The following is a 24,029-nucleotide window of genomic DNA, read 5'->3' on the forward strand; positions in this document are numbered from 1 at the left end:
GGGCATGGTGACATGCATGTGTAGTCCCAGTTACTTGGGAGGCTGAGGTGGGAGGATCAATTGAACCTAGGAGGTCAAGGCTGCAGTGAGCCGTGATAGCACCACTGTGCTCCAGCTTGAGCACTAGAGGAAGACCCTGTCAAAAAAAAAAAATTTTTTTTACCCACACATGGTGACACAGGCCTGTACTTCCAGCTACTCTGGAGGCTGAAGTGGGAGGATTGCTTGAGCCCAAGAGTTGGAGGCTGCAGTGAGCTATCATCACACAACTGCACTTCAGCCGGATAGACAGACTAAGGCTCTGTCTCAAAAAAAAAAAAAAAAAATATTTCTTTAGCAATTCTGCTAGGCAGGCATCACAGTAGGACTGCTTCTGTGGTTCAAAAATTATCTTATCCTTCGATTTAGTAGGTTTGGATAAGGCCCTGAAATTTTAAATTTACCTGGCAATTGCAAGGATGAACCAAGCTTTGTGAACTATTACCTCATATATCAAAACTAATTTATTTGGGTCTTAGGAAAATAGCATTGGAGAATAATGGGAAAGTCATAGCCTTTGAACAGATTCCTTACTCTATAATATATTAGCCACATGGCCTTGGAACGATTTCTTCATCTCTTGAGTCAAGGTTTCTCTTTGGTAATACAGAAGAATCTGTGCTCCCAAGGTTATGATACGCAAAGCATATTATCTAGCTGTGCGTGAGCAGAGTATGAAATTGATAATCCACTTCGACAATATAATAAATAACTTTTAGGCATAATTGCAGTATCTAAGTTTGACAAAAAGTAAGCTTTAGTATACCAAAGGCAGTAACAGGTGCATAAACGTAAATATACATATAGTGGAAGTACCTACTACTTCACAGATGGGAAGATGATCAAAAGTTGAGATCATTATTCCATGCCATTTAAAACTTTAAATTTTAATTCCTCTCAAAATAAATATGGGACACAACTTTTAAAAGACATTTTCAGATTAATTTATGGAGAATTAAACCTAGAAAATAAGTTTGATTACTAAGACCGCTGGTAGCTGATAGTTAAGCTTAAGGGTTGGTAATCAATTCTAGTATATGATTCTTTTTTAAGACAGGGTCTCATTCTGTCACCCAGATTGCAGTGTGGTGGCACAATCTCGGCTCACCACAGCCTTAACCTCCCCACCTCAGCCCCTCGAGTAGCTTTTTATATTTTTTGTACAGACAGGGTTTCGCCATATTGCCCAGGCTGTCTCAATCTCCTCAAGAGATCTGCCCACCTCGGCCTCCCAAAGTGCTGGAATTACGAGCACAAGCCACCGCATCCAACCATTCTAGTGTAGCATTATTGGGTTTGAATCTTAAGTCTTCTCCCTAGCTGCTACAGCTACATCAAGCTATTTATCCTCTGCTGTGACTCAGTTTTGTTAAATTCAACACATGACATACTAGGCACTTAAGTGCCATACATCATTTGGTACTACCCATTCCCCATACCACAGTGGGTATCACCAGGATTAATTGGAATAATGCTTAGAATTAACAAAGTAGCAAAGGCTATAAAGGATCAAGTTTTAAAGAGTCTGGAGATGGACTGTGTCTGAATCCTGGCTTTGCCACTTACCACTGAACAACCTTGGTTATTAACCCCTTCTGTACCTTAGCTTTCTCATCTGCAAGATGAGAACAGTACCTATCTCATAAGGTTGTTGAAATATTAAACCAATTAATACATGAAAAGCACTTTTGCCCGGGCGCGCTGGCTCAAGCCTGTAATCCCAGCACTTTGGGAGGCCGAGACGGGCAGATCACGAGGTCAGGAGATCGAGACCCTCCTGGCTAACACGGTGAAACCCCGTCTCTACTAAAAAATACAAAAAACTAGCCGGGCGAGGTGGCGGGCGCCTGTAGTCCCAGCTACTCGGGAGGCTGAGGCAGGAGAATGGCTTAAACCCGGGAGGCGGAGCTTGCAATGAGCTGAGATCCGGCCACTGCACTCCAGCCTGGGCGACAGAGCGAGACTCCGTCTCAAAAAAAAAAAAAAGAAAGAAAAGCACCTTTGGCCCGGCGCGGTGGCTCAAGCCTGTAATCCCAGCACTTTGGGAGGCCGAGACGGGTGGATCACGAGGTCAGGAGATCGAGACCATCCTGGCTAACACGGTGAAAACCCTTCTCCACTAAAAAGTACAAAAAACTAGCGGGGCGAGGTGGCGGGCGCCTGTAGTCCCAGCTACTCGGGAGGCTGAGGCAGGAGAATGGCGTAAACCCGGGAGGCAGAGTTTGCAGTGAGCTGAGATCTGGCCACTGAACTCCAGCCTGGGCGACAGAGCGAGACAAAAAAAAAAAAAAAGAAAAGAAAAGCACCTTTAACAGTAGCCAGCACCTAGAAAATTCTCCTGCTCCTGTTAGCTATTCGATCACAGTGCTCACCCTGGAGAGAAGGCACTCAGCCAAAGTATACACACACACACATATGTATATATACCACATATGTATGTATATATATCATATATATACTTTTTTTTTCAAAACAGAGTCTCACCGTGTCACCCAGGTTGGAGTGCAGTGGTACAATCTTTGCTCACTACAACCTCCGCCTCCCAGGTTCAAGCCATTCTCCTGCCTCAGCCGTCCAAGTAGCTGCAATTACTTGCCTTGGGTTTTTTTTTTTACCAAATTATGTAGCAGTGTTAATTTTTTTTTTTTTTTTTTTGAGACGGAGTCTTGTTCTGTTGCCCAGGCTGGAGTGCAGTGGCCGGATCTCAGCTCACTGCAAGCTCCGCTTCCCGGGTTTACGCCATTCTCCTGCCTCAGCCTCCCGAGTAGCTGGGACTACAGGCACCCGCCACCTCGCCCGGCGAGTTTTTTGTATTTTTTAGTAGAGACGGGGTTTCACCGTGTTAGCCAGGATAGTCTCAATCTCCTGACCTCGTGATCCGCCCGCCTCGGCCTCCCAAAGTGCTAGGATTACAGGCTTGAGCCACCGCACCCAGCCGCAGTGTTAAGTTTTTAAAAATGAAATGAGCTGGGCGCGGTGGCTCATGCCGGTAATCCCAGCACTTTGGAAGGCCAAGGCGGGTGGATCATGAGTCAAGAGATGGAGACCATCCTAACACGGTGAAACCCGTCTCTACTAAAAATACGAAACATTAGCAGGGCGTGGTGGCAGGCGCCTGTAGCCCAGCGACTTGGGAAGCTGAGGCACGAGAATTGCTTGAACCTGGGAGGCGGAGATTGCAGTGAGATGCCACTACACTCCAGCCTGGGCAACAGAGAAAGACTCTGTCTCCTAAAATAGAACAAGACATAAAAAAACACTAGGAGGATGCCAGAGCACCTCCGCTATTGCTAAGTGGCCTTAGATACTTGGTCACTAGATGCTGGGCAGCTTCAGGTGAAGATGGTGGTCACTGAGGCTCAGGTAATCATGGAGAGCTTCTCAGCACCATTCTTTTCAATGCTTACAAAACAAAGCTTAAAAGACGCAGTAGGCCGGGCGCGGTGGCTCAAGCCTGTAATCCCAGCACTTTGGGAGGCCGAGACGGGCGGATCACGAGGTCAGGAGATCGAGACCATCCTGGCTAACATGGTGAAACCCCGTCTCTACTAAAAATACAAAAAACTAGCCGGGCGACGTGGCGGGCGCCTGTAGTCCCAGCTACTCGGGAGGCTGAGGCAGGAGAATGGCGTGAACCCGGGAGGCGGAGCTTGCAGTGAGCCGAGATCCGGCCACTGCACTTCAGCCTGGGCGGCAGAGCGAGACTCCGTCTCAAAAAAAAAAAAAAGACGCAGTATAGCTGGGAAGTTCATTGGGGTGAAACTATGGATTACAGCTGAGCCACAGGAAAAATGTACCACAGCTGAGTGGGCTGACCCTGGTGAGCTCACTGCTTTGTCATTGCTGCTGGCCGCCAAGGACAATCATCCTTCAAGGACTATGTGATGCCGTTTTCACGTTGTCTTACGGTAACTTGACATCATATTCCTGGTATTAGATGCCAATATCAGGTTAGAAACTACACTGAAGTCTTCCCGTTTCCACCTCAACTGCATTGAGGTCATACTGACTAGGTGAGCATGTGGCTGTTTTCCAACCCTGACAAACTAGTATCAAATAGAAAAGCATAAATATAACCCACCACCATTAAAAAATAAGGCAATGTCCTAATGTTAATGTACAGAAGTTGATTTTCCAAAATACTGACCAACTCTTAAAAGTTCTAAAAACAAAACAAAACAAAACAAAAAGCTGCCAGGTGTGGTAGGTGTGGTGGCTCACTCAGGCCTGGGATCCCAGCAATCTGGGAGGCCAAGGCAGGCATATTGCTTGAGCACAGAAAGTTCAAGACCAGCCTGGACAACATGGCAAAACCCCATTTCTTTTTTTTTTTTTTTTTGAGATGGAGTCTTGCTCTGTTGCCCAGGCTGGAGTGCAGTGGCCGGGTCTCAGCTCACTGCAATCTCCGCCTCCCGGGTTCACGCCATTCTCCTGCCTCAGCCTCCCGAGTAGCTGGGACTACAGGCGCCCGCCACCTCGCCCGGCTAGTTTTTTGTATTTTTTAGTAGAGACGGGGTTTCACTGTGTTAGCCAGGATAGTCTCGATCTCCTGACCTCGTGATCCACCCGTCTCGGCCTCCCAAAGTGCTGGGATTACAGGCTTGAGCCACCGCGCCCGGCCGGCAAAACCCCATTTCTACAAAAGATACAAAAATAGGGCATGGTTGTGCATGCCTGTAGTCCCAGTCACTCAAGGAGGCGCAGGTGGAGGCGGGAGGATCACCTGAGCCTGGGAAGAAGGTGGAGGCCACAGTGAGCCATGATAGTGCCACTGCACTCCAGCCTGGGTGACAAAGTGAGACTGTCTCCCCACCCCCAAAAAAAAAGACAAGAAAAAAAAAGGAAAGTATAATTATTCCCTCAATTTACATGGTACTTGTGTACCTGGGAATTCAGTATGTTAAACCATGCAAAAAATACTTTGTATTTACATAAATTGGAGTTAGGAATGAAAACCTGTATACACAAAGTATAAAACACCTTAAGACCTGTAACTCGTTAGCTTGTTATATTTGGAATCTAAATATTGCAGTGGTGGCTCAGGCTTGTAATCCCAGCACTTTGGGAGTCCGAGACCAGCCTGGGCAACATGGCAAAACCTATCTCTACCAAAAATACAAAAATCAGCTGGGCGCCTGTAATCCCAGGTACTCGGGAGGCTGAGGAGGAGAATCACTTGAACCCAGGAGGTGGAGATTGCAGTGAGCCAAGATCGAACCACTGCACTCTAGCCTGGGTGACAGAGAGACTCCATCACGAAAAAAAAAAAAAAAAAAAAGTAAATCCATGGCTTGGTATCAGTATCAATCATGTATTAATAAAGCTAAATTCAGTGTGAAAATGCACCTACCTAGAAAATCTTGTTTCCCAAAATTCTCTGCAGGTTACTTGAAAAACAGAAAAAAGCATAAACTAGAAAACCCTAAAACCATCTTAAAATAACTAAAGACTAACCACTCATTTACATATTTTTATTTGGAAATGTTTGTATCAGCACAAGGAAACAATTTTGGAGACACTGGATGTCATTAGTTATCATTAGTTTATTATAAAAGAGAAATATGGAAATTATTTACATGATGAAAGATTTCAGAACTTCAGTGGAATGGGCAGCTTCACGTTGATGCCATTTCAATAGTGACTTTTCAGTCTACGTACTTTCCAAGAATGTCACCATCTCTAAACAGGAAATAATCCTGCAAGTGAATAAACCATTAGTTAAGACAGCTAATCGCAAATATTTGACTTCTTTTTAGAATTGTTAAGTTTACACACCTTGTCATCTAGAACTACTTTGGTGCCTCCATACTCTGGCAGAAGAACTTTATCTCCAACTTTCACGCTAACCGGTTGAATCTCTCCACCCTTAAAAAAGGAAGGATGTTTATTAGCAAACATATCTAGCTCACCCAACATAAACAGTTAACTTTTAAATCGCTACAACTAATGAAACACACTCACTCAAATCCAATTATATTAAAAATACACTTGGTGGCTAAGCCATACGATTCATACTAGAATTGCAGATCTTCACTCAAAAATACCACTGTAGTTACACTTTTGAAATAATACACAGTGGCTTAAACTAAAACCTGACTCCAATATAAAAGTTCAAGAAAATATTCTGGAAAAGCTAACTTTAGTTAACTAAAGCTAACTTTATAACTGTTAAATATTAACATAACTTACCAACTATATGAAATAAACCTGCAACAGTAGCCAGCACCCAGAAAATGCCATATACAAATGGTCATATTTTCCTTCAACATACTAAAATGTAATATTGTTTTGTTCCCTCCAAAGTACAGATTTGGGGAAAGGGACTGCAGCTAACTGTCCACTCCCCAAAGTCTTCCTATTCCTTCCTAATTCCATGACAGCTCCTCAATACGGCTTTCCTCCTCAGAAGCAACTGGAACAATGCAGCTAACATTATTTGGCCCCAACGGCATTTAGGCATTTACTGTGTATTTTGGCTGACGTCTTTAGAAGCCTAAGGCCTAAACAGTTAACTGAGGAATATCTAAAACAGAGGTGTCCAATCTTTTGGCTTCCCTGGGCCACAGTGGAGGAATTGTGTTGGGCCACACATAAAATACACTAACATTAACAGTAGCTAATGAGCTTAAAAAAACTTGCAAAAGAAATATGTTTTAAGAAAGTTTAGGGATTTGTGTTAGGCGGCATTCAAAGCTGTCCTGGGCTGCAGGTTGGACAAGACTGACCAACCTGTTCCTCGGATAGGTACACCAACTAAGGCCCCAATTGGTTAAGATTAGGGCAATGTCAATGTGTTAGGGGTTAAACGAACAGTCCAAGTTTCCTCTCAATTCTTAAATGCCCCCTCATTTTACCTTGAAGCACATCTTTTGTCTTTATTTATTTATTTGTAGATACTAGGTCTCAATGTTGCCCAGACTGGTTTCGAACTCCTGAGCTCAAATGATCCTCTTGCTTTGACCTCTCAAAATGCAAGGATTACAGGTGTGAGTCACCATGCGTAGCCTCTTTTGTCTTATTAAAAATTTAGAATGTAAGGCAAACACTGATCATACTAGGCTACCAAATTGCTATTGAAGGCATTTTTTTTTTCTTTTTGAGACGGAGTCTTGCCCTGTCACCCAGGCTGGAATGCAGTGGTGCGATCTCGGCTGCCTGCAACCTCCGCCTCCAGGGTTCAAATGATTTTCCTGCCTCAGCCTCCCTAGTCTGCCTGGGATTACAGGCAGACGCCAACACACGCGGCTAATTTTTCTATCTTTAGTAGAGACGGGGTTTCACCATGTTGGTCAGGCTGGTCTTGAACTCCTGACCTTGTGATCCGCCCACCTCAGCCTACCAAAGTGTTGGGATTACAGGCGTGAGCCACCGCGCCCGGCCTATTGAAGACAATTTTTAATACTCCGAAACTATCACATAAAATAAGCATCATAGCATTGGTCATATAAAATAAGCAACTTTATATTAGTCATTCCCCTTTAAGAAACAGATTAGAACCAAAGCAGTTAATGATCTTGAAAATGACATAAACTCTACCTAATAGGAGACTTTTAATACTACAGAATTACTCCTTTTCCCTCCACTGCACACTATAAAAAATAGTTCCATCGCAGCCCCCATTTACCTTTCCTTTAGAACCCGATCCAACAGCGACTACTGTTGCTTGCAATACTTTTCCTTGAGATTTTTCTGGAAGCATAATGCCTCCTTTGGTTACAGTTTCAGCAGCACTCCTTTCAACCAATACTCGGTCAAAGAGTGGAAGAAACTTTCTAAACGCTTGTCCTGCCTGGAGGAAGAGAAATGTTTTTAAACAAAAAGTAAATGTAATCATATTATCAACAGGCAACGCCACCCTGTTATATATATCTCAACACGTTTTGGCTCCGAAAGTTAACACCAACCAAACCTCAGCTTATTCGTTAAGGAAACGCATTTGAATGTACTAACCAATATTCCAAGTTTAATTCCCGATTCCTTACATCTGTTAGGGGTCGTTGTCGCTCCTCCGGTGAGCAACCAGACTAGCTTTAAGGTCAACCTTAGTTTATTCCAAGGTCAAATGTTTTCCTTCTTCAGGGTTTTCCAGAAATTTTCAGGAAACGCTGGGTCACTCTCCTTGCCTGGCACCATGCTTTTTACCCAAGATATTACACATCCACAAAGGCCCTGAGAGCAGGTGGGACGCTGCGCTTGCATCCAGGTTCCCGCCTCCTGCCTTACACACCCGCAGCACACGCGCGTGCAGAGCCCCCGGAGGAGAAAAGGGTCGGGCAGGCCTTGCCGCTCCAGGGTGCCGGCAGGCGCTGGTCACTGAGTGGCCACCAATCCCTCCCGCCTAGCCCAAAAAGAGGGACGTCAGTAATCCCCATACGCCTCAGACAGGCCCGGGCCTGCAGGCTTCGGTGCCACGCGGGACTCACCATGACTCCCTCCGCCTCAGACTCGTACTCTGCTCTTGTGTAGCGCCGCAAGGAGAGACTCGCGGTCCGGCCCTGGCGACACGTGAAAAAACCGCCCAGCGCGCAGGCGCGCTCGCCCCAACCCCCGCCGCTAGCCCCCTCGCCCCTCCCCGCGAGGAAGGGCGGTCGCCCCGAAGCGCACCGCGATTCGCCCCAAGGGCCCTGCGCAGGCCGCTGACGCGAAGACTCGGAGGCGGAAGAAAAGAGGAACTGTTTCTAGGCTTTTCTAGGCGCCCAGCCGAGGTGAAAGAACTACCCCTTCATCCCCTCCCGGAAATGACGCGATTTTACCCTTGACCCGTAGGGAGCGCGGCACTTTCCGGAAAGTTCTGGAACTGAGCGCGGCCCGGGAACTAGCCTAAGCTGGCCGGAGAGGGCTAAGCGCGCTAGCACACCCTGCGCGGGTAGGGAGGGGCGGGGCTCGCTCGTAGGGTGTGCAGATTGCAGGGACCCAGGTGACGGGAAGGGGGTGGGAACTGCCTGCACACGCGGTGCTGCGGGGCGGGGGGAGAGGCGGAGGGAGGGGACACGGGCTCATTGCCGTGTGCGCCCTGCACTCTGTCCCTCACTCGCCGCCGACGACTTGTCTCGCTGCGCGTACGCCCCGCCGCCGCCCCGCAGGTATGCGGCCTTCCCGCGCCTCCTCCCCCCGGCGCCTGCGACCCCCGAGTGGGCCTTTCTCCTCTGCGGTCCTGCTGGAGGATGCAGGCGACGACAACATGGAGTTCCGCACCGCACCGCAGGCCCAGGCCTACGGGTCCCGGCCTCCCGGGTCCATGCGGGTTCCATCACGTGCGACGCGGATCCTGGACCTCGGCTGGGTGCAGGAGGGACAACTCACGGGGACTGAATTTGAGGGATTGTAACCACTTAGGCCCGCTGGTGCAACCCGCGCCTGGTCGACTTCAGGGAACCGGGGAGGGTGGTGTACGCGAGGGAACCGCTGTTTTCCCCCGCAGGCAGCTGGGATACCGCGCCTTCACTCTTGACCTTGCTGGGGGCGTTCAGAAAGAAGGACACGTGGGCCCGCGCCGAGTGGGCCGGGCCGCCGCCCCCAGCATCGCGGCCTTGCTGGCTGCTCTGATACGGTAGCCTTGGGTGGATCCATGGAGATACTTTGCTGAGCGGCTTTTTGCACCGTCAGGAATACTTTTAACTTCCCTGGTCACTGGGATTTGTAACTTGCCTCTCTCCGGCTGATTTGGTTTCCCAGGGGCCACAGTTGGAGTGGGTCTACCCACAAGGCCGTTTTCGCGGTGAAAGATTAACTCGTTTTTGGCGGCAGGGATAGGTGGCCGTGGGGAAGGAGCTGCACGTGCTTTGTGCTAGTGCTATAGGTCAGGCGTCGGGGCGGCTCTTTAGCTTGCGCTAGTGGCTGATGTTCCGAAGCTGCGGCGCCTTCCGTCATTCAGGTGTAGTGGCTGGCGGAGGTCAGCCAGACTCACCATCTCACGTTGCTTGCTCTGTTGCACAGGTGCGCATGTTTGTGCTGCAGCGCACCACAGGTGGTAGTACTGATTATCTATTTGCTTCCATCCCCAGAAATGCTTCGGTTACCCACAGTCTTTCGCCAGATAAGACCGGTGTCCAGGGTACTGGCTCCTCATCTCACTCGGGCTTATGCCAAAGATGTAAAATTTGGTGCAGATGCCCGAGCCTTAATGCTTCAAGGTGTAGACCTTTTAGCCGATGCTGTGGCCGTTACAATGGGGCCAAAGGTATCAGTATTTTTATTTTATTATAATTACAGTAGTATTAATAGCATTTTGCTCGCAAATAGTCGCACTGAACTATTGAACAGTACTTTCGTATCCATTTTTGAGAACTCAGTTTACATGTAGAATTCTGAAGTATTGGTTAACTTTTTTTTTCTTAGACATGGTCTTAAACTGCTTCAGCCAGATTTTCAAAACTAGTTTGTTCAATGTGTGATGTAATCGGGTAGTAACATAGCTCAAGATGGATTCTTAAACTCGAGGTAGAATTTTGCTTGCCTAAGTTAAAATTTGGATCCTTTCCGAGTAGTTCATGCCAAGTGTAGAGAGAAGAGTTTAACTTATCTTCCATAATCCCTCAGGTATGTGCTTGTAGGTGCTAAATTTTTTTTTGTTTTTTTTTTGTGGTAAAACGTACACAATATAAAATTACCATTAAGTGTGCACTTTGGGGACGTTAATTACATTTATGTTGTGCAGTCATCACCACCATCCATCTCCAAAACTTTTTATATGGGAAAATTGTAACTTTGTACTCATTATACAGTAGCTTCCCATTCTCTCCTCCACCCCAAGATGCTAGTTTTACCCATCGGTTTTCTGCTGTTCTCTTGTTCCAAAGCATATTTAAAATAACTCTCATTTAATAGGGGTAATATTTTGAGGAGGGCTTTGAATGTGGTGTGCAGTCAAGTGGTGCTTCATTTCAGTTTGAAGACAGTTCAGATGTCAAGTGATCCAAACAACTGCATAAAATACAACATTTGCACACCTCACGAATAGAAAGTAGCAGCTTTAGTTCAAATCCAAAGGATGGCCAATAACTGCCATGGTTGAAGTTTTATGTTGAGTGAACCTGGAAGAGCACACTACTTGCCTTGATGGTTAATATTTTAAACGAATTTTAAAACAAGTCATATTGCTTTAAAAGATAACAGGCACTAACTAAAACTTAAGTATAAGTGATAGGAAGATTGTTTTATTCTTTGTCTTGTATTCTTGTTCATTTTATAAGATGACAAATTTTATTCCCTAGTATTTTAATCTCCTAAATTACTTAGTTCAAAATTATGCTCTTGGAGGAGAAACAGGTCATTTTGTCTGTAGACAAAGAATGTCGATAAACTTGCCCTTGAGATTCATGCTGCAAGACTGATAAAAATGACACAACTTATGTTGAGACGTTGAAGTAGTTGCTTTATTATGAAGACTGCTCATTTTGTAAAATATAAGTAATCCTTAGGGTATGTGTGATCCTGTTACATTTTTTTCTTCTAGGGAAGAACAGTGATTATTGAGCAGAGCTGGGGAAGTCCCAAAGTAACAAAAGATGGTGTGACTGTTGCAAAGTCAATTGACTTAAAGGATAAATATAAAAACATTGGAGCTAAACTTGTTCAAGATGTTGCCAATAACACAAATGAAGAGGCTGGGGATGGCACTACCACTGCTACTGTACTAGCACGCTCTATAGCCAAGGAAGGCTTCGAGAAGATTAGCAAAGGTGCTAATCCCGTGGAAATCAGGAGAGGTAGGAATGTCTATTGTCACTACAGTGTTCTAAACTTCAGTGTGCTTTAAGGCATTGATTCCTTGGAGCTAAGGAGAGTGTTACTCTAGGAAATTGATCCTTCTCTCATTCCTCTTGGCCTGGAGAAATCTTAAACTGGGTTTTCCTTTAGCAAGTAGTGATTGAATGCCTGGCTGTATGGTGGGTAGGTACTGTTAGGTAATTTTGATGTTTTACTTAGTTGGTTTCTTTTGTTTTTAGAGACAGGGTCTTGCTCTGTAGCCCAGGCTGGACTGCACTGGGACTCCTGGACTCAAGCAATCCTGCTTCAGCCTCCAAGTAGCTGGGACTACTACAGGCACTCACCACCATTCCTGGCTAATTTTTAGTTTAGTTTTGTAGAAAGTAAGACTGAATACACTGGATCATTCAGAATGTCAGAAAGTAATGTTTTCCTCAGTTTATTTTTTTTTTTATTTTTTTGAGACAGAGTCTGGCTCTGTCCCCCAGGCTGGAGTACTGTGGCGTGATCTACACTTATTGCAAGCTCCGCCTCCCAGGTTCATGCCATTCTCCTGCCTCATCCTCCTGAGTAGCTGGGACTACAGGTGCCCACCACCATGCCCCGCTAATTTTCTGTATTTTTTAGTAGAGATGGGGTTTCACCGTGTTAGCCAGGATGGTCTTGATCTCCTGACCTCGTGATCTGCCTGCCTCGGCCTCCCAAAGTGCTGGGATTACAAGCATGAGCCACCGTGCCCGGCCCATTAGTGTATTTTTTCTTAATAGCACACACCATGTTATTGGTTTGTGTTTTGTTAGTGCTTGTAACTGGAATGCAACTTAATTAACAAATTTGCTCCTCAGCATGAACTGCATGGCAGTGTAGACTTAAATTCTAGTTCCATCTTTGTCATTTATTATCTGTATGCTAAGGCTTGGTTTTCCTATCAGCAGAATTACTGTGTATATCCAGGGTATGTTAGGGTTGAAACCAGGAACCCTCTTGTGAGTGAAGGTGGGGGAGCTATTGATCATTTTTTGTCAGAATTGGCATACTAATGTATCATTACCTCATATATTTTGATGTTTATGGACCACGTGACTACACTTCACTAAAAGCAGTTTTACTGTAAATCACTAACAAGTATTAATTAAGGTTATGAAGAGGACTTCCCAACACCTTGCATTGGATTTTTTTTGAAGTAACATTTCTCAAACAACAAGAGAGCTAGCACTGTTCCCAGTTGAGCAAAATAGGACTGTTAAGAGTGATGTAAAACAAAAATATTTTGTTAGTTCATAATACATACTAAATTGAGGGGTTTTCAGATAATTGACACCTGCAGAGGCATAGTCACAACAGATTCCTATCACTTAAGAACTATACTTCTTGTTGAAAATAAGGGAGTGTTAACCATTTTGGTCCTTTTTTGCATCATCTAATGGACATGAGAAGTGTCAGGGACCCTACTGAAAACAGGCAGCATGATTGAGTTAGGAATAATTTGCATAGGATGAGTTCGGTGTGAGACTCTTGAAACTATACACATCTACCTTGTTTTAGTCCTATTTTCAAAATTTTGGCATTGTGAGATTTTATTTACTGTGTGAACCTAAGTACATGCCATGCAACTCTGTGTTATTAGGAAGCACTGTCTCAGAAGCCGTGTGTAAATTTAATATTAAGGCACTAAAGGCCAAGCATAGGTACATGCCTGTAGTCCCAGCTACATGGGAAGCTGAGGTGGGAGGATCACTTGAGCCCAGAAGTTCAGGACCAGCTTTGGCAACATAGCGAGACCTTGTCTACAAAAATAAAATGAGCTGAGCACGGTGGCTTGAGCCTGTGGTCTCAGCTGCTCCCTTGAGCCTAGGATGTCAGGGCTTCAGTGAGCCTGATCTGTGCTACTTGCACTCCAGCCTGGGCAACAGAACAAGACCCTGTCTCAAAAAAAATAATAAAAATAAATTTTGTTGTTGTTGTTGTGTTGTTGTTGTTGTTTTTTTTGAGACAGAGTCTCGCTCTGTCACCCAGGCTGGAGTGCAGTGGCCAGATCTCAGCTCACTGCAAGCTCCGCCTCCCGGATTTAAGCCATTCTCCTGCCTCAGCCTCCCGAGTAGCTGGGACTACAGGCCCCGCCACCTCGCCTGGCTAGTTTTTTGTATTTTTTTTTAGTAGAGACGGGGTTTCACCGTGTTAGCCAGGGTGGTCTCGATCTCCTGACCTCCTGATCCGCCCATCTCGGCCTCCCAAAGTGCTGGGATTACAGGCTTGAGCCACCGCGCCCGGCCCAATAAAAATAAATTTAAGGCATTAAAATATTTGTCACGAATCTCAAGATTTCTACTTGACTTAGAAGCCATGAGAGAAATAAACATTGTAATGACATATATTGTTGAACTAGGTGTGATGTTAGCTGTTGATGCTGTAATTGCTGAACTTAAAAAGCAGTCTAAACCTGTGACCACCCCTGAAGAAATTGCACAGGTAAGGACTTAACATGTTACATGTTTTTTAAAAAAAATTTAATGGCATGTGTACTTTTTTTTCCCCTTGATCACACCAATGTCAGAATAATAATACTATGCAATCATCAATATTAGAATCATTGTTTCTTACTGCTAAAACTTTTGAAAAGAATAGTGACCATAATGGTTGTCATTTAGTTCTGCATGTGGTTGTCATTTTAGTTCTACATGGCTGTAAAATGGATTTGTATTTTGTGAAAATGTTCTTAGCCATTGTCAAAGGTGCATAAATTTTGTCAGTTTGTAATGAAGTCAGTATTTTTAAACTTTTTGTCACAAAAATAGTTTTATATATCATATTCTTCAAAACAATGTAGTCAAATAATGAATCGGAAAAGAGCAAAGAACCAGTGTTTCATGAAAACTATCATAACGTAAATTCCCCTTCTCTCCCATGAATGGAAGTATCAATTTGGAAGTTACTAGGAAAAGGTAAGGGAACTGACTAAGGACACCAGTCTTACCTTTTATTGAAGAGTAACTTGATTATTTCAGGTTGCTACGATTTCTGCAAATGGAGACAAAGAAATTGGCAATATCATCTCTGATGCAATGAAAAAGGTTGGAAGAAAGGGTGTCATCACAGTAAAGGCAAGTGTGTTTGTATTTTTAAAGATAGTTTGAGTTATCTGATGATCAAAAGTTTGAGTTATCTGATGATCAAAACTGAATTTTCCAAATAGAAAAATTCTATGTTTTAAAAACTGTGCTTTTTTATTCCTTCATATGTAGTCTCAGCACATGTAGAGAACAAAGTACTTACTGTGTTTTATGTGAATTCGCCTTTGCTCCATGAAATGAATCCATCCTAACTTAAATGATTATTCTTTTTTTTTTTTTTTTTTTTTTGAGACGGAGTTTCGCTCTGTCACCCAGGCTGGAGTGCAGTGGCCGGATCTCAGCTCACTGCAAGCTCTGCCTCCCGGGTTTACGCCATTCTCCTGCCTCAGCCTCCCGAGTAGCTGGGACTACAGGCGCCCGCCACGTCGCCCGGCTAGTTTTTTGTATTTTTAGTAGAGACAGGGTTTCACCGTATTAGCCAGGATGGTCTCGATCTCCTGACCTCGTGATCCGCCCGTCTCGGCCTCCCAAAGTGCTGGGATTACAGGCTTGAGCCACCGCGCCCGGCCAAATGATTATTCAAATAAGCACTTTTTGGGATTTTTTGCAGAAGTGCAATTGGATGTCCTGGGCTTTTTCATACTCCACCCTACATCTCTTATGGCCAGAGGGGTCTGTTTTTATTAATCTGGCCTGTAATTCCATGTTTTGTTTTCAGTCAAATCAATATACCTAATTCTTTGACTTTTCATAGGATGGAAAAACACTGAATGATGAATTAGAAATTATCGAAGGCATGAAATTTGATCGAGGCTATATTTCTCCATACTTTATTAATACATCAAAAGGTAAGAACAAATCAATAACTGAATTATTTTTTTTTTGTTATTTTAGACAGAGTCTCATTCTCTGTTGCCCAGGCTGGAATGCAGTGGCGAGATGCAGTGGCGCATTGCTCACTGCAACCCCCGCCTCCTGGGTTCAGGTGATTCTCCTGCCTCAGTCTCCTGAGTAGCTGGGATTACAGGCACACACCACCATGCCAAGCTGATTTTTGTAGTTTTAGTAGAGATGGGGTTTCACTAAGCTGGCCAGGCTGGTCTCTTAACTCCTGACCTCAGGTGATCCACCTGCCTTGGCCTCCCAAAGTGCTGGGATTACAGGTATGAAGCACCATGCGTGGCCAATTTTTGTATTTTTAATAGAGACAAGGTTTAGCCATGTTGACCAGGCTGGTTTTGAACGCCTGGCCTCAAGTCATCTGCCTGCTTTGGCCTCCTGAAATGTTTAAAATATACTTTCCTAATGCGTGTCAAACTATAGATATTAGTTGGTGTCATACTCTAAAAAATAAATGTGTATATTCCAAAAGTTAACGCATATGAGACATGAAGGAGGAAAACAAACTCACTGGTCAATTTTAAAATGTATTGGAACCTTGGTTTAGCTTTTCACTTGAATACATTGCAGTTATTTTTTGTATATTTTTGAAATCTTCATTATTTTTACAGGTCAGAAATGTGAATTCCAGGATGCCTATGTTCTGCTGAGTGAAAAGAAAATTTCCAGTGTCCAGTCCATTGTACCTGCTCTTGAAATTGCCAATGCTCACCGTAAGCCTTTGGTCATAATCGCTGAAGACGTGGATGGAGAAGCTCTAAGTACACTCGTCTTGAATAGGTAATAGGCAGTGGTATTTGATGATTTATATTTCTGGGTCAAAGACAGAATTATTTATATTTCTATTCGTAGTCTCCATCATGTGTACCTCCACATTTGACCCAGTTGGGTTTGTATCTAGAATTGTCATTGTGTAAATCAGGTGTGCTCTATGTATCCTTATGGTTCTGTTTTTGAAAGGGACCCCAAATTCTTTACTATTTTGCTCAACTGTCTCGTAGAACAGACTAATTTAGCACATTGGTACCTTTCTATATTTTGCAAGTGTTTACAGTTGTTTTGAAGGTACATGACTGGATCTTGTATTTTTTTTTTTTTTTTTTTTTTGAGATGGAGTCTCACTCCATGGCCCAGGCTGGAGCATAGTGGCATAATCTTGGCTCACTACAATCTCCATCTCCTGGGTTCAAGCAATTCTTCTGCCTCAGCCTCCCGAGCAGCTGGGACTACAGGCATGTGCCACCACACGTGACCAATTTTTGTATTTTTAGTAGAAACGGGGTTTCACCATATTGGCCAGGCTGGTCTCAAACTCCTGACCTGTAATCTGCCCGCCTTAGCCTTCCAAAGTGCTGGGGATTACAGGTGTGAGCCACTGCGCCCAGCTTGTAATTTTTTTTTTTTTTTTTGGAGACAGTCTCAGTCTGCCTCCCAGGCTGGAGTGCAGTGGCTCAATCTTGGCTCAAGCCTCCTGGGTTCAAGTGTGAATCTTTTCTTTTTTTTTTTTTTTTAAGGTTTTTCTGGTTAAAAATATGTATATTTTCAAAATATTATTTTGCATAGAACAGGGAAGTAAACAACTAACATTCCAAATAACTCAAATGGGCCAGGCACAGTGGCTCACATCTATAATCCCAGCACTTGGGGAGGCACAGGCAGGTGGATCACCTGAGATCAGGAGTTCTAAAAATATAAAAATTAGCAGAGCTTGGTGGTGCACGCCTGTAATCCCGGCTACTCAAGAGGCTGAGGCAGGAGAATCGCTTGAATCCGGGAGGCGGAAGTTGCAGTGTTCCGAGATTGTGCTACTGCACTCCAGCCTGGGCAACAAAGTAAGACTCTGTCTCTAAATAAATAACTGAGATGTAAGGGTATTTCACCATCGAATATTTTTTATTTATTTTGAGAGACAGACTCTGTCACCCAGGCTGGGCTGCTGTGGCATGATCATAGCTCACTGAAGCCTTGAACTCTTGGTGTCAAGCAGTCCTCCTGCCTCAGCCTCCCAAGTAACTGGGACTACACACTTGCACAAGCACACTTGGCTGATCTTTTAATTTTTTTGTAGAGATGAGGTCTCAATATGTTGCCTAGGCTAGTCTTAAACTGTTGGTGAATCTTAAATGATTCTCCCGTCGCAGCCTCCCAAAGTGCTGGGATTACAGGCATGAGCCATTACCCTTGGCTGTGATCAAGTATTTTATATAATCTGTTGTTAAATGTTTACTAAATAGTCTGAAGTAGAGAAAATAGCACCCAATCTAAAATAAGGTGGGGTCTATTCACTTATTTAAATCTACATTTTATGCTATAGTTTACTATTAAACTTTAAGACAGATAATGTTCATGCTGCAATCTAAGGGCATTATTAAAATGTTTGTTCTTCCTTATCTGAGAATTGAAGTATGTCAGAAGCAAGACTTTTCTTTCCATTTCATTATAGTAGAAATGCACAGATTAGGAGGTATGTTTTAGACATTACATGTGTTGATCTGACCCAAAAGCTCTAATGAGCTGCCTTACCCTGGAATGTTTATTCTTAGCTTGGATTTGCTTTTTTGGAGGGATTACGAAAAGACTTGGCCAGGAGCGGTGATTCATGCCTGCAATCCCAGCACTTTGGGAGGCTGAGGCAGGTGGATCACGAGGTCAGGAGTTGGAGACCATCCTGGCTAACATGGTGAAATCCCATCTCTAGTAAAAATACAAAAAAAAATTAGCCGGGCGTGGTGGCAGGCACCTGTAGTCTCAGCTACTCAGGAGGCTGAGGCAGGAGAATGGCGTAAACCTGGGAGGCAGAACTTGCAGTGAGCCGAGATCTCACCACTGCACTCCAGCCTGGGCGACAGAGCAAGACTCTGTCTTAAAAAAAAAAAAAAAAGGGCCGGGCGCAGTGGCTCAAGCCTGTAATCCCAGCACTTTGGGAGGCCGAGACGGGCGGATCACGAGGTCAGGAGATCGAGACCATCCTGGCTAACACAGTGAAACCCCGTCTCTACTAAAAAATACAAAAAACTAGCCAGGCGAGGTGGTGGCGCCTGTAGTCCCAGCTACTCGGGCGGCTGAGGCTGAGGCAGGAGAATGGTGTAAACCCGGGAGGCGGAGCTTGCAGTGAGCTGAAATCTGGCCACTGCACTCCAGCCTGGGTGACAGAGCAAGACTCCGTCTCAAAAAAAAAAAAAAAAAAAAAAGATTTGAAGACTTGAGGCCAGAAAAAAACAAGTCTACAGAGTTTTCATTAGGCCATTTAACTGCTAGTTGAAAAGTGGGATATCCAGTTTACATAGCATATAGCTTATTCCTCTGATTTTTATTTGGGTCCTTAATAAAATAGACCAGCTGTCTTGAAGTTTGAACATTCCTTCTGTTTCACAATCTGTTCTCAAATGGACATTTGATTGCACATTCTAAGTATTCATTTACCTGGTAAAAATTTCAGGTGAGCTTAACAATACTGTCAGCTTTTTGTATAACATTTATAAAAGAAGTGAATGCAGAACATTGCTCATTCAAAACTCAGCATTAATACAATATATGGAGTAGATGTTTATTAAATGACCCTCAAATGTAACATTTAGTAATTATTTTTCTACCATTCATAATAGTTATCACTGTATCCTATAACTTATTGTGATGTGACTTTTGCTGCTCAGCCTCCCGAGTAGTGGGGATTACAGGTTCCTGCTACCACATTTGGCTGATGTTTGTATTTTTAGTAGAGACAGGGTTTCACCATCTTGGCCAGGCTGGTCTTGAACTCCTGACCTCATGAGCCACCACGTCCGGCCAGGCCAACAGTTTATTAAGAAGGTAAACAGATATGAACAAGTATAGATTAATAGAAAATAGCCTTAACTGTCTCACATCTTTCCTGTCTTAATTTGATCAAAAATTGCTAGGAACCAAAAAAAAAAAACAAAAAACAAAAAACAAACCAGATTACATAGGGAGTCTTAAGTAATCTAAGTAGTAACAGAGCTTGAGGGGAATTTAAACAGAGGCATTTTTATTTCATTTAAACCTTACTGTCAACTATTCTTAACAGGCTAAAGGTTGGTCTTCAGGTTGTGGCAGTCAAGGCTCCAGGATTTGGTGACAATAGAAAGAACCAGCTTAAAGATATGGCTATTGCTACTGGTGGTGCAGTAAGTAAAATAAATGTGATAATGGTTTGCTGAATGTTTATACTTGTCTGAAATTTATAGATAGTTTAGCATTTTTCACAATTAGATACTACAGCTATCTGTTTCTGTTGGCTCTTTGGAAGGTAGGGGTTGGATTAAATTCCCTTTAATTAGCCACGAGTCTGGCCTAACAATGGGCTTTTGACTATTCTATATTCACTAAATCTTATTGACTGAATAAGGGGTTTCCTGGTTTTTTTTTTTTTTTGGAGACAGGGTGTCTTGACTGTTCTTATTGACTAAATCTGTGGAGTTTCCTTTTTTTTTTTTTTTTTTTTTGAGACAGGATGTCTTGATCTGTCACCCAGGCTGGAATGCAGTGGCACAATCTTGGCTCACTGCAACCTGCGCCTCCCAGGTTCAAGCATTCCTCCTGTCTCAGCCTCCCAAGTAGCTGGGACTACAGGTGCAGTACCATGCCCAGCTAATTTTTTTACTTTTAGTAGTGGTGGGTCTCACTATGTTGCCTAGGCTTCTCAAACTCCTGGACTCAAGCAATATGCCTGCCTGTGCCTCCCAAAGTCCTGGGATCTGTTTTCAGTTTTGAAAGATAGAAGTGTGTGCTACAAGTGATGTAGGACTTGAGAGTCAAGGCCTATGGTCTTGTCCTGGCTCTACCAGTAAGTGTGACCTTGGATGTTTTTTTCTCAAGTAAGGCTAATAATAATTACCAGAGTTGTGAGAATTGAGAAGTTGGAAATGCAATGGGAGACTATACTCAAGTCTTATTCTGGACTAACAGTGATCTTACAGGCTCTCATTTCAAAGAAAGTATTTCAAGATGATTCTCTTGCATGGTATATTAATAAACTTGGTATAATGGTAGAAACTGTAACAGCTGGTTTACATTTAACTCATTTTGTAGGTGTTTGGAGAAGAGGGGTTGACCCTAAATGTTGAAGACGTTCAGCCTCATGACTTAGGGAAAGTTGGAGAGGTCATTGTGACCAAAGACGATGCCATGCTCTTAAAAGGAAAAGGTGACAAGGCTAAAATTGAAAAACGTATTCAAGAAATCATTGAGCAGTTAGATGTCACAACTAGTGAATATGAAAAGGAAAAACTGAATGAACGGCTGGCAAAACTTTCCGATGGAGTAGCTGTGCTGAAGGTAAGATTCATTATTACGAATAAGTTTCTTGGGTTCTGAGTCCAAGAATGATTGTGCTTCTGTAGTATTCCCCAGTAGTACCATGGAACTAAATAAGTATTTGAGGAATTAACTTAATAGTGGAATTTTGTTTTGTTTTAAGCCCTCCGTCACCTAGGCTGGGATGCAGTGGTGCAATCTTGGCTCGCTGCAACCTCTGCCTCCTGGGTTCAAGCAAACCTCCTGCCTCAGCCTCCTGAGTAGCTGGGATTACAGGCACTCGCCACCATGCCTAGCTAATTTTGTATTTTTAGTGGAGAGAGGGTTTCACCATGTTGGCCAGGCTGGTCTCAAACTCCTGACCTCAAGTGATCCACTCACGTCAGCCTCCCAAAGTGCTAGGATTACAGGTGTGAGCTACCATGCCCACCCCAGGATTGCTTTTTAAGTAAACTGCTTTTAAATGACTTGGCAATTAGCATCTTGAATGAAGAGGCCATACTAACTGGAATTCTTTCATCTTTAGGTTGGTGGGACAAGTGATGTTGAAGTGAATGAAAAGAAAGACAGAGTTACAGATGCCCTTAATGCTACAAGAGCTGCTGTTGAAGAAGGCATTGTTTTGGGAGGGGGTTGTGCCCTGCTTCGATGCATTCCAGCCTTGGACTCATTGACTCCAGCTAATGAAGATCAAAAAATTGGTAAAAAGTTACCTTTTAAATGAGTTTGTGGCCTGATTTTAGTGTTTTCTGTTAGGATAATAATGTTGCAGTCCCCTAAATGGAATAGCAAATCCATTTCCTGAATAACAGAAGTAGAATAGTGCTAATGTCAGAGCTAAACATGCATCACATCTTTTTCAGAGGAATTATTTGAGCTGTAGTAGGATTGGGATTTCCCTACATCCATATCCTCGCAAATTATAAATGTGTTATAATATTTACAAATGAAAGTATTAAAATTTTGCTGAAATTTCTTTGTAGGTATAGAAATTATTAAAAGAACACTCAAAATTCCAGCAATGACCATTGCTAAGAATGCAGGTGTTGAAGGATCTTTGATAGTTGAGAAAATTATGCAAAGTTCCTCAGAAGTTGGTTATGATGCTATGGCTGGAGATTTTGTGAATATGGTGGACAAAGGAATTATTGACCCAACAAAGGTAAATAGTTGAACACTTTCTAAAAATTTTTTTGTTGTTCATTTCGTTAATATCCCCACATCCCAAATCTTTGATTTTGTCACCAGAAAAATAATCTAATAGCAGTAGCAACAGCAGTAGCACTTGTGCCCATCAACAAGCCTCATGTACATCTCCAGCACCTAGATATTTAATACTCCACTGAAAGGAAGGGGGATTCCTTGAGTAGCAGTTGAGTCCACGCCTGGAGGCAGAAAAAATGAGGATGGATCTGGAACACCCTGTTCCTGCCTGACAGTAAGAATACTTTCCAAGATACCCAGAACAGGGTTTTGTTTCATTTTTGAGACAGAGTTTTGTTCTTGTTGCCCAGGCTGGAGTGCAATGGCACGATCTCGGCTCACGGCAACCTCCACCTCCTGGGTTCAAGCGATTCTCTTGTCTCAGCCTCCTGAGTAGCTGGGATTACAGGCATGCACCACCATGCCTGGCTAATTTTTGTATTTTTAGTAGAGATGGGGTCTTACCATGTTGGCCAGGCTGGTCTTGAACTCCTAACCTCATCTACCTACCTCGGCCTCCCAAAGTGCTGGGATTTACAGGGGTGAGCCACCACGCCTAGACAGAAATTTTCAGTAAGTCTTGCTCATATTTTACTAAGGGAAAACTAATGTTTAATTAAATTTTTTTCTAGGTTGTGAGAACTGCTTTATTGGATGCTGCTGGTGTGGCCTCTCTGTTAACTACAGCAGAAGTTGTTGTCACAGAAATTCCTAAAGAAGAGAAGGACCCTGGAATGAGTGCAGTGGGTGGAATGGGATGTGGTATGGGAGGCAGCATGTTGTAACTCCTAGAATAGTAGTGCTTGACCTTTGTTAATAAACTGTGACAGGAAGTCAAAGGCAGTGTTCCTCACCAATAACTTCAGAGAAGTCAGTTGGAGAAAATGAAGAAAAGGCTGGCTGATGTTTAAGAAATCATTATAACCATCAGTTGCTGGTTTCAGTTGACAAAATATATAGTGGTTTACTGCTGTCATTGTCCATGGCTACAGATAATTTATTTTGTATTTTTGAATAAAAAACATTTGTACATTCCTGATAATGGGTACAAGAGCCATGTACCAATGTACTGCTTTCAACTTAAATCACTGAGGCATTTTTACTACTATTCTGTTAAAATCAGGATTTTAGTGCTTGCCACCACCAGATGAGAAGTTAAGCAGCCTTTCTGTGGGAAGAGAGAATAATTGTGTACAAAGTAGAGAAATATCCAATTATGTGACAACCTTTGTGTAATAAAAATTTGTTTGAAGTTAATAATTGTGTTAGCCTTTCCATGATTAGAAGATACTGAAAAATGAAAGCCAGTTGAAGGGGCAGACTGGCATGTGTGTAAAACATCCTACCTATGATATTTTCATGATATTTCATGTTTCTCTTTGTTGCAGACTGAACTACTACATTATTCCATTGATAATGGGGAAAGACAGTTTCTATTTTCACCTGTGCAAGGGGAAGGGGAAGGTTGGAAGGAACTCCACCTCAGTGTGGCCTTTGGGCTGCTGCTGCAAGCAAGTCATTGAGGCAAATGTTTCTGCTGTCCTTACCTTGGACAGAAGTACAGGGGAAAAATAAAGTCCATCACCACATGAAAGAGTCACTTGAAATCCTATACCTAGAATAGCTTTGGCTTTGGTAATTTGATTGGGGTACAAAAAAAAGATATTTGATAGCACATCAGGGTGACTATAGTCAATTGTATATTCAAAAATAAAATAATGTAATTGGATTGTAACAAAGGATAAATGCTTGAGGGGCTAATACCCCTTTCTCCATGATACAGTTATTTCACATTGCATGCCTACATCAGAACATCTCTTGTTCCCCATAAAT

At 43.4% G+C, this 24,029-nt stretch overlaps 2 protein-coding genes across 5 annotated transcripts in view; one reads left to right on the forward strand and one right to left on the reverse strand.

Annotated features, from left to right (window-relative positions):
- LOC117094682 (10 kDa heat shock protein, mitochondrial) overlaps nucleotides 1-8,905 on the reverse strand; it is a 57,725-nt gene extending 48,820 nt beyond the window's left edge. The window contains exons 1-4 of one of the 2 annotated variants that reach the window (XM_033230760.1): nucleotides 8,463-8,905; nucleotides 7,664-7,828; nucleotides 5,815-5,904; nucleotides 5,497-5,735 (exon numbers count right to left, since the gene is read on the reverse strand). In XM_033230760.1, coding sequence (XP_033086651.1) covers nucleotides 5,685-5,735; nucleotides 5,815-5,904; nucleotides 7,664-7,828; nucleotides 8,463-8,465 — 309 coding nt within the window. In that variant the 5' untranslated portion in view covers nucleotides 8,466-8,905 and the 3' untranslated portion in view covers nucleotides 5,497-5,684. Of the gene's footprint in view, nucleotides 1-5,496; nucleotides 5,736-5,814; nucleotides 5,905-7,663; nucleotides 7,829-8,462 lie in introns of those variants that run through there. The other variant, XM_033230761.1, reaches the window with a different exon arrangement.
- On the forward strand, nucleotides 8,601-23,453 carry HSPD1 (heat shock protein family D (Hsp60) member 1). 3 transcript variants are annotated; one of them, XM_033230756.1, is made up of 12 exons: nucleotides 8,601-8,744; nucleotides 10,044-10,219; nucleotides 11,495-11,747; nucleotides 14,135-14,217; nucleotides 14,754-14,849; nucleotides 15,574-15,667; nucleotides 16,331-16,499; nucleotides 19,765-19,864; nucleotides 20,769-21,014; nucleotides 21,520-21,694; nucleotides 21,977-22,155; nucleotides 22,829-23,453. In XM_033230756.1, the coding sequence occupies exons 2-12, from the start codon at nucleotides 10,046-10,048 to the stop codon at nucleotides 22,979-22,981; spliced, it is 1,722 nt and encodes a 573-aa protein (XP_033086647.1). In that variant the 5' UTR covers nucleotides 8,601-8,744; nucleotides 10,044-10,045; the 3' UTR covers nucleotides 22,982-23,453. The 3 variants fall into 3 exon arrangements, with proteins under 3 accessions (XP_033086647.1, XP_033086646.1, XP_033086645.1); XM_033230755.1 differs by lacking the exon at nucleotides 8,601-8,744 and adding an exon at nucleotides 8,767-8,905; XM_033230754.1 differs by lacking the exon at nucleotides 8,601-8,744 and adding an exon at nucleotides 8,862-9,122.
- Nucleotides 23,454-24,029: the final 576 nt, after the last annotated feature.

This window comes from Trachypithecus francoisi, unplaced genomic scaffold (genome assembly GCF_009764315.1).
Source record: "Trachypithecus francoisi isolate TF-2019V2 unplaced genomic scaffold, Tfra_2.0 Lachesis_group13, whole genome shotgun sequence".
Lineage (NCBI taxonomy): Eukaryota > Metazoa > Chordata > Mammalia > Primates > Cercopithecidae > Trachypithecus > Trachypithecus francoisi.

What these genes read in the sequence shown, in the direction of transcription:
- HSPD1 (XM_033230756.1), top strand. Translation starts at nt 10,046, where the DNA reads ATGCTTCGGTTACCCACAGTCTTTCGCCAGATAAGACCGGTGTCCAGG. An exon ending in AGTACACTCGTCTTGAATAG is followed by an intron (nt 16,500 to 19,764) that starts GTAATAGGCAGT and finishes TATTCTTAACAG; the next exon opens with GCTAAAGGTTGGTCTTCAGG. An exon ending in CTATTGCTACTGGTGGTGCA is followed by an intron (nt 19,865 to 20,768) that starts GTAAGTAAAATA and finishes CTCATTTTGTAG; the next exon opens with GTGTTTGGAGAAGAGGGGTT.